Source organism: Benincasa hispida, chromosome 5 (assembly GCF_009727055.1).
Source record: "Benincasa hispida cultivar B227 chromosome 5, ASM972705v1, whole genome shotgun sequence".
NCBI classification, from domain to species: domain Eukaryota; kingdom Viridiplantae; phylum Streptophyta; class Magnoliopsida; order Cucurbitales; family Cucurbitaceae; genus Benincasa; species Benincasa hispida.
This window is the reverse complement of record NC_052353.1, coordinates 14,174,861-14,189,149: the sequence shown is the minus strand read 5'-3', so window position 1 is coordinate 14,189,149 and position 14,289 is coordinate 14,174,861. Positions and strand designations below refer to the sequence as shown.

General features: G+C 30.7%; 1 protein-coding gene across 3 annotated transcripts; it reads left to right on the top strand.

The window, feature by feature from the left end:
- The first annotated feature begins 1,517 nt into the window (after positions 1-1,517).
- Positions 1,518-4,978, top strand: LOC120077530 (calcineurin B-like protein 1). 3 transcript variants are annotated; one of them, XR_005481768.1, is made up of 9 exons: positions 1,518-1,799; positions 2,419-2,551; positions 3,092-3,174; positions 3,423-3,482; positions 3,735-3,843; positions 3,974-4,026; positions 4,239-4,319; positions 4,427-4,570; positions 4,652-4,978. XR_005481768.1 is itself a non-coding variant. In XM_039031441.1 (9 exons), the coding sequence occupies exons 2-9, from the start codon at positions 2,473-2,475 to the stop codon at positions 4,713-4,715; spliced, it is 642 nt and encodes a 213-aa protein (XP_038887369.1). In that variant the 5' UTR covers positions 1,521-1,799; positions 2,388-2,472; the 3' UTR covers positions 4,716-4,978. The 3 variants fall into 3 exon arrangements, 2 of the variants coding, with proteins under 2 accessions (XP_038887369.1, XP_038887368.1); XM_039031441.1 differs by having other exon boundaries at positions 1,521-1,799; positions 2,388-2,551; positions 4,458-4,570; XM_039031440.1 differs by having other exon boundaries at positions 1,522-1,799; positions 4,458-4,570.
- The last annotated feature ends 9,311 nt before the right edge of the window (positions 4,979-14,289 follow it).

Below are 14,289 nucleotides of genomic sequence, written 5' to 3'. Positions count from 1 at the left end.
TATTATTATTATTATTTTATCAAATTTTACGATGATTCTTTCCTAGTTGAAAAAAATTATTTAATTATCCTCTTAATTTCATTTTTTTTTCAAATTTTAGTTTCAACAAAATTATAATTTTTCTATGCAAATAGAAACCCTAAAATTTAATTTTTAATTCAAATTTTTTATGAGCATGTGTGTATTTACAACGAATTTGAAAAGAGAAGAAAAAATAACTAAAACTTACTATAAACCCCTAAACTCATTGCGTGCATTTACAAAAATTAAAACGTGGAAAAAATACAAAAACATTAAAACATTCACTCTCTTCTCGGTCACTTTGTCGGTGCCTAAATTGCTTGAACTTTGAACATTTTCTTGAACCTAGAAAGTAAAATCTTTTTATCAACTTTCTTCAATATGTGAGGATTAGGGGAATCTGCTTTGTGTATAGAAAAAGCTATAGATCATATAAAAAAAGTTACATTCAATCGCTCATTGTATTTTTACAAAATTGAAAAGTGAAAATTTGAAAAAGATGGCATATGTTATTAAAGAGAGAGAGGTGATATCTTAATAGGAAAATTAAACTTTTTAAAGAAGGAAAAGAAATATTAGGAGAGATGTTGCTATTAACAAAATTTTAAAAAAATACCAACTACAAAATTTCGAAAAAAAAAAAAAAAACTAATAAGTTAGAGAGGGCCCATTGACAATTTTTTAAAAAAAGAAAGAAAAGAAAAGGGAGAGGAAATAAGGGTTGAAATTGGTTATTTGTAGAGACAATTTAGATTTCAGATGATAACTTGATTTTATTTTTTTTCTAAAAAATTATTTATTTAGTATGAAGTAGAGATTATTAATGATAAAATGTGATTAGAAAAACGTAAATAAAAATTTAGTGTGAAATATGATTTTTTTTTTACTTTTATTTAACTTTAGATATTAAAGATAAAATGTGATTTAAAAAAAATTTGTGAATAAGAGATTAGAGGTTAAAATATGATTTTCTAAATTTAAATGACCATCAACTAATTGAAAAAAAAGAGAAATCAAATGCTTCTCTATCCCCCATTTAGATAGCATAGTAAATAAAAACATCACTTCATTTTATCTCTTTAAATCAAAATATTTTACTTCATTTTATTTTGTTAGTTATTTTTAAACTTTATGACTAATATTTAAAAAAAAAATAATATTCATTCAACCATTTATATTTTACTCTATGAAATAATTATGTTTATCTCTTTTATTACGGGTTAGATACTTACCATTTAAATTTAACTAAAATATATTTATTTTAAAATTTTACGTTCTAAATATGTCCTGTCTACTAATTTTTTAAATAATTTAAATATTATTCATCCACCACAAAGCGCGTGCACTACACTCTCAATTATTGTGGCCACGGCATTGTTTTCTCAGGAAAAACATATTTGCATCCTCCAATTCGAAAAAGATTCGGTTTTTTTTTTAATACTTTATATTATAATATTCTTAACTAGAGTCCTAAAAATTAAAAATTAAAAATAAACAAAATAAACAAAAAAAATACCAAATCAGGGTTCGGCCGTTTCCAACAATTCGCGTTAACAATCCCAAACCTCCACCACATCACATTCATCATCCAACTTGGCTTCCTTCCGCCGCTGCTTTTAAATTCAACTTCCCTTCACTATCGAAATTTGCGCTTTCCAATTCTAAATTCCAATCCCAATTTTCTCTCTTCTTCAGATTCTTCTCTCCTGTAACAATCTTTCCGGATCTCCTTCCAATTGCCCTTCTCTCTTCTGGGTTCCTCCGCCACTGCATTCTTGGTGAGTCTCTTTTTCCCCTTTTGCCTTTTGTTTCTATTACACCTTAGTGATTTCTGTGGATTTTTCGATATGGGTCATGCTTGGATTTCAATTTGATTTCTTTGTTTGTTTGATTGTGTAATTTTTCTTCCGATTCTTTCTGAAATTTGAGGAAAACGGGGGAGTAGTTTGTGGGATCATTGACAACATGTGTAGATGGTTCAGGATGAATAATTTGATTTCTGGGTTTGTTCGATCGTGTAATTTTTCTTCCAATTCTTTCTGAAATTTGGTGAAAACGGGGGAAGAATTTGTGGGATCATTGAAAACACACACACACACACACACACACACACAGAGAGAGAGAGAGAGAGAGAGAGAGAGAGAGGTGTAGGTGGTTCAGGATGAATACCTCAGCATTTCTTTTCGATTATTTTATTGATTACGATTGAATTTTAGATGTTTCTTGTTTGAAAACAATTTTTAAAAATTTCTGAGGTCAACAAAAGGCGAAGTCAAAATGTTTTACCCTAAATTTATGCTTGGCAGTCTCGATTTGAATTCCATGTTTTGATGGTGGTTTTGAATTTTGGGATTGTTAAATGCAAGGGGTAAGATGGGTTTTCACGATGTGTTGTAGTGAAACCGAGGAGGCACCTGTTGGTTTTGCTTGTTCAATTCTTTTTTCCAGTAAATGGGCTGTGTTCCGTCTAAAGGAAGAAGGCAGTGCCCTGGATACGAGGATCCTGTTTTCCTTGCTTCACAAACGACCTGTAAGTTCTTTGTTTCTCTCAGCTTTTGCATTATATCCATTTTTGTTCTTGATAATTGTTGAGAATCTATAGCTTAGATTGTTTCTTCGTTGAATTCCAGTTTGATTGTATGTTTGATAAGTTTTATCTTCTTAGAATATGACGAGCAGGGGCAGAGCAAAGGGACCAATTGGCCCCCTTCGTTCTTCCTAGATTCGAAAAATTATGTATGAAAATGAAAGGTAGAATATACGATTTTGTCCTGCCATATTGTCATCGTATTCATAAGAACCCAAGAGGAGGGACTGAATCTTCTTTTTACATTACTATTTGAGTGTCTTGGTCTTTATGTTGTGATTTTTGAGCTGTTTTATATATTACAATCGACCGTTGAGTGGCTTATCTAAGAGTTACTTCTAAGTTGCATGACCTTGATTTGAGTATTATATTATTAACAAATGCAGTTTTGTTATAGATTCCTGTTCTTTAATCATATTTCTCTCACTTTCAAGACCTTAGTCTGACTTTCTGATTGTTGTGTGCCATGTTCTGATCTTCCAGTTAGTGTCAGTGAAGTTGAAGCTTTATTCGAGCTTTTTAAAAGCATCAGCAGCTCAGTGATAGATGATGGGCTAATAAACAAGGTATTTTATTCATCATACTCAATTGTCACTTTTTATCTTTCACCCATTTGAGGAATTGAAAGTTTTGCAAATAGTCTTGAGATATCTTCGAACACAATCCTTTGTATTTGGATGACCTCATATGTTCTTGGGACATTTATCTTCTGCATATGTTATGGTTAATTGTGATATAAAATGAACCTGAGTTATGCAAATCCATATTTCAAAATACAATTGTTAAGTGTTGACTAATGTTCTTACATGTGCAGGAAGAATTTGTGTTGGCTCTTTTCAAGAACAGGAAGAAAGAAAACCTCTTCGCAAGCCGGGTAAGCTATTTGAATGCTTGATTTGATAGTTTGAATAATAATAATAAGTAAAAGAAATACAACCTCTCTAGGGTGTACATATTAATATCTGAAGTATTGATCAACTCTAATTTTGATTGAATCAATCCAATTTATGAGCAGAACCAACTTATAGAAGCTTTCTTAGTCATTTATATGTTGTATCTATAACATTGTTTTATTTAATTCGATAGAGGTCACTGTAAGACTGAACAACCATGTTTGTGCTTGTAGATCTTTGATCTATTCGATGTAAAGCATAAAGGAGTTATTGATTTCGGCGACTTTGTACGAGCGCTCCATATATTCCATCCAAATACTTCTTTGGAAGATAAGATAAATTGTAAGTATAGAAAATATGGTCAAAGTTTAGGTTACCAGCATTTGTAAAACATTTCTACTCGATTAGTAGTTCTTGTACCTTAAAACTAAATATGTTGTTGACCTGATTTTCTTTTAAAAATCTTTTGCAGTTTCATTTAGGTTGTATGACTTAGATAATACGGGCTTTATTGAGCGACAAGAGGTATGCAGATAACTTCATTTCTTCTTTTCATTATTTATCCCTGCTGTGAAATCTTTACTCCCTTTTTCTTTGCTTGTGTTCACAGCGAGTAACTCAGATTGATTTAGATTTGTTTTAAAATCCAGTTCCTTTGCTCGAAACTTGAGGCTCTAATTCTTTGTCGATCCAGTTTATCTATTCAGATGATTTATTATGTAACCTGATAATGACAGGTTAAGCAAATGTTATTAGCACTTCTTGGTGAATCTGAAATGAAGTTGGCTGATGAGACCATCGAAGCGATCCTTGATAAGGTGAGTTGCGACCCTTCACTCTTCAAAATCAAACCATATTAGACTATCAGTCTCTTTATGTGATATTTTGGTCTAATACATGGTTTCCAGTACTAACAAATCAGCAGAATCATGAAAAACTTCTTTGTGTCTTCACAGACGTTTTTGGAAGCTGATACGAACCAAGATGGGAAGATCGACTTGTCAGAATGGCAATATTTTGTTTCCAAGAACCCGTCGTTATTAAGGATCATGACACTCCCTTATTTAAGGTAACTAGACTAGTCGCTTTTTTCCGTCAGACGGGGTTCGAGAAATTCTCATGACATGAGTTCATTTTGTTGAAAATGCAGGGATATAACCACAGCATTCCCAAGTTTTGTGTTTTATTCTGAGGTTGATGAGGCTGCTGCCTGAAAGTACATAGAATTGGAATTGTGATTAGCTAGATTAACTTGTAATGGCATATCGTATTTTTGTTATTCTTGGAAACCAAACAGTTTGAGGTGAAGAAGATGAAATAAGGAGGAAAAAAGGAAAAAAAAAAAAAAAAGTAGGATTTTAGATTTTATTTTTATTAGAATAATTTTTCATCAGAGCCTTTGGGAGAAGTCCCTGTGTTGGCATATAATAATGTGTGGCTCAGTTTTGTGTAAAACATCTTCATCTCTGTCATCTAACTTCTGCAGGTAACATTTCACATTAGAAAACAAGTTTTTTTCTTCTTCCCTAAATACCATTTCTGTTACCAGTCACCAAAAACCGAAAAATTAAGGTCCCATTTGATAATTATTTCATTTTTTATTTTTGTTTTTAAAAATTAAGTCTATTTCTTCGTTTCTTACGATGATTTACATATTTTATAAGTACAATGGCTAAATTCTTAAACAAACTTAAAAAACAAAAACAAATATTTAAAAATTACTTATTATTATTATTATTATTTTTAAAATTTTTGTTTGGTTTTTTAAATCATGGGCAAAAAGTAAATAGCAAAGGAAGAAATTTGGATATGGAAGTAATGTCCAAAATGGTTACTAAACAGGTCTAAAAAATCAAATTGAATCTAAAATATCACAATCTACAAGTGTCAAATCTACTCGTGTCAATGACACATATAATAGTCTATCGTGATCTATCATAGATAGATTGATATTTTGCTATTATTTATAAGTATTGTTAGTAGTTTTGTCATTTTAAATAATTTTTCTTGAAAAATGATAAAGTTGTATGCATGTTTATTTAGAAAAAAACAATAAAATTAACAAAAAGGACTAATTTCAATCTCCCAATTTTAATTTGAAAAAAAAAATAACAAAAAAGGCCAAATTCAAAATAAAAGTGGAAATGAAAAATGATAAATTGAAATAAAAAACAAAGGACCTGAACTCAAGATCCAAATTAAAATCGATCTTATCTTGTATTTGTTTTCATGGGTACATTGTAAAATATTTTAACAAAACAACAGAATTTAGATTCAGCTCTCGAAATTTAAAGTGATAAACTATATTAATAAGAGTCTATAAGTGATAGAGTCTATCACAATTAGATGGATAGATTTTGCTATATTTGTGATTCTTAAAAAATGTTGCTATACACTTAATTATTAGTCCTAAAAATACTATCTATTGTAATTACTTTTTTTTTTCTTTATATATATATATATATATATTTGTTTGATATATCGTATTTAAATGTCCCAAACCTAGAGATCTTAATATATTTCCATAATTTTTTTTTCATTATTAGATGAAATGCATACAGATGAAATTAATAGCAGTTTCAACTATAAAATACTCTGTATATTTATCAAAATCAACTTGTGTATTATTGTTATGTTAATACTTATAGTAGCATAGTATATATCAAGAATAATATTACAAATTTGGCCACGTTTACCAAATCATAATGAAAAATGGTGTAATCGTAATGAGATTCCATTGATACTTATCACAAATATAATTGGATTGTTTTTTTTATTACACTTATTTAGGATTATAAATATGTCACAATTACTCTTACCATTATCGTTTATGGTCAAACGATAACGGTAACAGTTAACAAATTCACAATTCTCATATTGTAACAGTAACAATACCGATAAAGGTGACGACAACGATAATGATATCTGCAAGTGAGCCTTATATAAATTGACGCAATTAGATTGGTCAGCAACCGCCCCTCAATTGTATTGTATTCTTCGGTTACAGACTTGGAAGTAGACCCCACACTTTATTACGATTACGAAAACATAGGTAAACAAAAACAAATGTAATCAGATAAGATCGACTTTTTATATTAATATTGATTTATTATGTTTCCCCTGAAATCAACGTGACTTATATTGAATGTATACATAACATTATATTGCATCTCTCTTTTGTCGTCTATTATTCACTAATGACGTATTATAAAAATGTTAGATTTTATTACATAACTACAATATATACGTGGTGTTCAAGTTGGGTTTCTGTATTATATGCATGAGAATATCATTGACGAGCCAAATAATATATGTTACGATGCATCGACACATGTTGTCAGATTAATTATGTTCAACAAATTTAGTAAGATGAATGTATATTGAGGTGTGGGAGTACTAGTATAGATTGAATGAATCGAATTCTTCAGCAGAAGCTCATGAATGCAAGTGCCAATGAAATTTGTTTTGAAAAACTTGAAAAATAGAGAAAATACATAGAACATGTATGTGATAAACATTAATTCTATAGTACGCTATTAGGGAAAAAGAAGAACTTACCCTTAACGACTTTCTTCTTGGAAATCCTCTCCATGTCACGAACACTTTGTACTGTGAAATTCTCCCTCGAACTCAAAACTACTTCCAAGAACACCGACAATAACAAACAATACATACCCACCAATCGAAAACCTTGCTATTCTCCGACGAGAATGGAAATGGTGGGATCTCACTTTTGGAATGAGAAAATTTTTACAGAGAACTTCTTTTCTGTAAATACTTTGAGAGAGAATTCTTTGATGTGTTAGAGAGAAAAATGAAGAGAGTTTCTTCATCAAATCTCTGTCCAAGTTTTCTTAATGTGAGAGTGTAAAAGAATTGGTTGGAGGAGGAGTTATAATTCCCTTCCACCAATACAAAGGATAACTCCCATTTAATATATATATTAAATTAATTAACAACTAATTAATTAATTAATTAACAACTAATTAATTAATTAATAAAATATCATATATTTAATTTCATTTGAATTATATTCAAATAATATCCTTTTCACATAATCTATAGTTTTAATATGAATCTCATTCATATTAATTTTAGCCGATAGTTTTATATAAATATTATTCATATAAATAATATTTGAATCTTATTCAAATATTTATTTTTCTCACATAATTTATAGTTTTAAAATGAATCTCATTCATATTAATTTTAACATATAGATTTAGTATGAATCTCATTCATATTAAATTTAACCTATAGTTATAATATGAATTTCATTCATATTATTTAATATTTGAATCTTATTCAAATAGATTATTCTCTCATATAATAAAATATAATTTTGAATCTCATTCAAAATTAACTTTATATCATAATGTATCTATATGCATTATGTTAATTGTATCTCAGACAACTAATTCCTTTATATAATTTGAACAATTCATATTAATCCAAAATTAGATGATTCTTATTTTACCCTTGGTGAGCTAGCAAGGGAACCTAATGGACCAGAATAGAAGCTTCAATAATACGAGATTAATTAATTAAAATTTTTAATTAAATCCATCAACATTCCTTAACTGTAGGTTACTCCATTAAAAACTCACTTCGCATTGTAGATATACTTTTATGTCTGTGGATATGACCAATCAATAGTAAGTTCATGAATCACTCGTACATACAGTTGGGTCAAATTTGTTAGCTTTTTGGCCCTTAATCTCAAATTAATTAGTTTTAGTTAATTAATTAATTAATAATTTAATGATAAAAAACTTGTTTTTATTCATTAACATTTTAAGTGTTTTAAAGTGTCTATTGCGTAGAGCTTAGAAAAAAAGTTTCAATGCAATTTGAATCATTCAGATCGAAGTTCAAACGAAGAAGATATGACTGAAACAAGCTAACGAAAAAATCTCAAACCGATGACGTGATAGAAATTGTTCTCATAAAAGTCAACCAATTGAAAGGTGTCACTTGGAGCAATGGAGGAGTGACACATGATACATTTTTTATTTTTAGATTTGTTTTAAAAAGAAAATGAATTTAATATTATATTTGTATCTAATGACTAGTTTTGGACACATGATGAACTTTTACTTTTTGTTGGGTTTTTAAAAAGAAAATGAATTTAATATTATTTTTTATTTGTCTAACAACTAGTTGTTTCAAAAAGAGAAAAATCTCCGCATTGATTTTTCTTTTTGATCAAGACCTAAAGGCCAAAATTGAAATTGGTTTCTCCTTTTCCCTCTCATTTTAAACTCATCTTTTTCTCTAAAATTAAACAACAAATTTCATAATTTTCAATCCTCTCCAAAAAGACAAAGTCTCTATTGTTGCCCTCTCTAAGCTTCAATTTTATTTTTTTCATCTTCTTCTTGAAAGAGATATTTTATGTTGTGAGGTTCGATTTGTTGTGTGCTACAACTTGTAAATCCACTCTATTGAGAGAGTTGTAAGTGTGCTCTTTAATTTTCTCAAACTTTTGTAAGGGTTACTCTTTATCCTAGAAAAAAAGTTGTTGTAGCGATTTTATCCTCAACGGGTTTGTTCTTGCACCCGGAAAAAGAACATTGTAGTGATTCGACTCTAAGTTGTAGAAAGAGTCAAAAACTTTTAGTGAAGTACCCAAGAGGAGTTTGGAAAATGGATGTAGGTCGGTCGTGCTGTGCTGCTATAAAATTTCCTGTGTTAATTTTTCTACCCCTCTCCTACTTTAATTTTGCAATTTATTTGTTGTTATATTTTATTGCATGAAATTATTTGCAATGTTTGTTCCTTATATTAATTGTTTAATATTTATCTAGGTGAGTTGAATTGATCTTTACATATCTCATACAAATATTTTTATTACAATTAAATTGGGTGCTTAAAAATGTTAGTTTTAATTACTTGGCTATTTTGGGTTGAATTTATTTGCATGAATTTATTCTTTAAATTACTTGTTAGCAAAAAAAATTGTTAATTTGTTTAATCCGGCCCACATTAGTAAAAAGTTTTCATCAGTTGAAACTAACCCTGTTCACCCCCTCTATGCTTATCTTATCGATCCTACAAAATTACCGTTTTATCCCTGTAATTACATCTAACTCCTTAAGTCTCGCTGATCCTTTAATGAATAATCTATTTATGGTCCTACCATAAACAAAACCCTCTTGGGCCAGTGAAAGGGAGCGCCCTATTATTCAAAACCCAAAGTCAACACTTAAGGAAGCAATTCATCCACTTATCCTAAAGATGGAAAGGGGTGAATTCCATCTTGTGTAGTTATATTCCCAGCCCTCTACTCGGACAAATCCCCAAAATGGTAGGCTTATTGAGTCGGCAAGTCGGGCCACTCTCACCCATAAAAATCAAAGGACTACCTTCATAAACAGGAGTTCATAACTCATTCAAGATTGAGGTCGAGTTACCTATGATCATCTTATGAAATTTTAATCACTCCAGTCAACGGTGTTATAAAGAGAGCTTAATCATTTCGCAGAACGGTCTTATATAAACTCTCTATATAGGATGCCCCACTCACATGTCTCCACATGAACGATTAGAATCAAATCGTTTGTAATACTTTACAACTCTTGTAACAATTACAAAGTTGGTCGTATCCATAGTATCACCAGGATAAGACAACTAACCTTATCCATATACTGTAGACCATTTAGGTTATTACTTGAACATGATCCACCTGTATTTTACCACATACTATTCAAGTTTCATAAAATAACATTGGATCTTTCTTTAATGGACAATTGCTATAGAATAATCAACGATGATTTCAAATAACATATTAACTATGAGGCTTTAGGGCATACGTCCCAACATAAATGAGTCTAAGTTTTAGGTTCTTTACCTTTAGAGATCTTCATGAAGAAGACTGATAAATTCTAGCAGGGTAGAGATTCCATGTGAAAAATGGGAGAGGGAGTGGGAAAAAAATTTATCCACAAGCTAATTAGACAAGGATTTCTTGGGACCACCCCGTTTTCCTCTTTTTAATTTATTAAAATAAAAATAAATGTTGTTATGTTATTATTATTATATAATTATTATTTTTAAATTTCAAGTTTTATGGTTTAATGTCCAAAATAATGAATATGCGTGAATATAACATTTAAAGTTATATGATATATATGAATAATTCAATAAGTATTGATGCCAAATTTTGACCAAGCGAGCGTACATGGTCTCCACGGGGCAATAATAGTAAATTTATTATTTTAAGGAAAGAGAGCTCGTTGCAAACAAAGAGAAACTTAGATATTGGTATGGTGTAAGCTATAACCACTCTGATGCTTAAGTTAGAAGATTGGAAGGAGAACAGAGAATTTGATACTCGTTTTTTAGAACTTACTTGTCGTTCATGTCCCTCTTTGTCTTATTTATAGGTTTTGACCCTTCTCCTATTCCTTATCCAATTGAGGGTTTCTGATTGGGCTACCTGTTCAGGAATTCCTTTTGGGCTAAGGCCGACCAGCCCAACATCCATACCTAGCACTTTTAGGGTTTTATCCCTTCCCGGCTAATCTTATGCTGGGCTAAACAACTTGAAGGAACTCTGTTTACATAGAACCTTTGAGTGGAAATGGATTGTCCAAATCCCATTGCGAATAAACTCATTCATTTACAGTCATACATAATAGATTATGCATTAAACTTAAATTACAGCATGCTTTCTAAATAAAAACAAAGGATCAAGAGACTATATCTTTGAAGAATCGTTCTTCAAGTAATCCCTCGATCAAACTCGTTCACAAATGCAATGAACAACTCAAACACTTCTCAAACAAGCAACAAGTAGCAAATATATCCTTGAACCAACCTGACACTACCACTTGGTGACCTTGGTATTCTCGGTGTGAGAATCCAGGAGTGGTGGGCTCTGGCTAATTTTGGTTAGAGGGAAGGTTTAGAGTTTGAGGAGGAAGATGATCGAGTAGACAGCAACACAGTCATGTAGACGATGAAGTCTATCGCATAGACAAGTTACTCGATCGTGTAGATAATGAGACCAACATATAGTCTCTCTAGCAATCGTGTAGATACTCGATTGTTAAACGCTTGTATGTCGTTCTCTCATTACTTGTACTTTGGAACAATTAAAACAATTTTATTTATCCCAATTTGCCATAAAACCAAATAACTACCCACTAAGGGTGGTTATGGAGAAAAAGAATTTAATTATCAAATAATTAATAAATATAAATAAATATGATAACTAACTTATCATACTATATTTATAACCTATAGTTTTAATATTGCATCATATACAATATATAAACCATAGTTCTTTCTCTATTTTATGGCATTTAATATAAATCATATTTATATTAAATTTAATAACTATGAATCTAATTCATAGAATATATATTTGAATCATATTCAAATATTAGTTCCTCCAAATAAACAATAATGTATCAAATACATTATAGCAATTATATCATATATAATTTAATTAATTTAATTATATCATATATAATCAAATTCTCTCTTATTAATTTGAACATTTCAAATTAACCCAAAAACTGATTCTTAACTTAAATCCATTGAGCTACCAAGGGGACCTTATGGAACTGTAGCTTGAAGCTCCAACGGTACATGAATAACTGATTAAACTCTTTAATCACATTATCCACCATCCATTAACTGTCGGGCAGTTTACTAAAGACCAACAACTGTACTCTTTGCACTACAGATATATTTCTGTGTCCATTGGATATAATCAATTAATAGTATGATGACCCTTCACAAATCGCTCGTAAGTACAGCTGGGCCAATTTACCATTTTGCCCCTGTAGTTACATCTAACTTCTTAAGCACTATTGATCCCTCTAATGAACAATAGATCATAGTCCCACTATGACTAAACCCCTCTCGGGCCAAAAAAGGGTGTGGTGCCATATTGTTCAAGACCTGGAATCAGCTCTTAAGGGTGCAATTATCTAGTTACCTCTGCTTTGGGGAATGAGTGAATTCCATCTTGTGTAGCCGAGTTCCCAGCTCCCCAATCAGACGAATCCCCAAAGTGGTAGGCTTGTTGAGCCGACGATCTAGCCACTCTCACCCATGCAAATCAAAGGACCATCCTCATACGCAGGAGTTCACAACTCACTCAGGATTAAGGTCATATTATATATGGTCATTCTAGTGAAATGAAAGTCCCAATTATGAATGGCGTTATATAACGAGACTAAACATTTCATGGTCCGATCTTATACAAACTCCTTTGTATAAAATATCCCCGCTCGCATGTTTAATACATGACTGATCAAGATCAGATCATTTATAGCACTTCACAACATTTGTAACACCTACAAAGCTCGTCCTACAATATTGTATTTGATATAATGTAAAAACTCTAGGTTATGTGTTATAATTGATATAGTGTGTATATATATATATATATATAACTAAATTAATTATTAATCTAATTAAAGGAAGGGAGTTACAATTCTCTCCCTTAAATCTTTCCACCACAATGTGAGAAGTGAGTTGTTTTGTCATTTTTTTTTCCTGAACTCTCTGATTGTCAATGAGATTCTCCCTGGAATTCCAAAAACACACAGAAGAAAAGTTCTTCTTTCTTCTTCCCCTCATCCTTTTCTCTCTCTTCCAAAAAGTGCAGAGCCCGCCACTCCTGCATATTCTCATTCCCTAAAGAGAATATATGAGGTTCTCTTGTGGTGGTGACGATTTGTTTTGCTGGAAGTTTTTGGACATTTAGATCCAGAACGAAGGGTTCGTGATCCGGATTGAGGAAATTCGCGAAGAAGATTGGCTTCAAGGGTAAGTTATTTTATCCCTAATTTTCTTCTTAATTTGCATGTTGTAGAATTTTATTATAATGCATAATATTTATATGTTATGTAAATTAATAGTTTGTGAAAAATAGAATTGGGACCGATCCCTATGTTTCTACACAAGGACCTTCATCGGTTTCCTTCAATTAGTATTAGAGTCAGGTTTTGGTCCCATTTTTTTTTTTTTTAATTTTTCCATAATTATTTTACAGAGTTACGGTGGGTGTATTTTGTAAATTTTTTCATGTTAATAAATTATTTTTTATGAATGGTTTGCAATTTTGGACGTTTTAGGATTAGGCATTAGTTTTACAACTTTATGTTTACAAATTTGATTTGTAAGGACCCGTTGTTTTGGGCATTAAATTCTATAGAGTCTATAATTTATTGTTTTTTAGTCATTCGTGTTGTTCTCGATGAGGTTTTGGAGAAAACGAGGTAAAATGGAGGAAATTCGAAGGAAATTACAACTGTACAGTACAAACTGTACCGCAACGTTGCAACGCTGTGATAGGGTAGAATGAAAACTTTTTCCATAGCGTTGCAATGCTCCGAGATAGAACAAATCTTTCGGTTTACGCTCGGTTTGGTTCAATACTCAATTGGTTCACTTGCGGTTCGGTCAGTTTGAATGGTTTAGGTTCGGTTCGTGCGGTTCGAGACTAATTCACTTGTTTCGAATCAGTTGACTATTTATTTGTAATAGTTAGACTTTGTGATTAATTAAATTAATATAAATGTTATATTAATTTAATTAATTTCTTTAAGAGTCCAATCCCGGTCTATAATTGCTGTTTAAATTATGCATATGATGCATGGTTTAATTATTTTATATATGTCATAATGTATGTCATATAGTAAAAAAACCCATTATAGGTTATGCATTATTCATGCATCATTTATATTATAAATGTTATAATATATAATTGCATAATTTAATTTTATAGATGCTTATGCATCATATAATATAAGTATTATAGAATATGGTTGC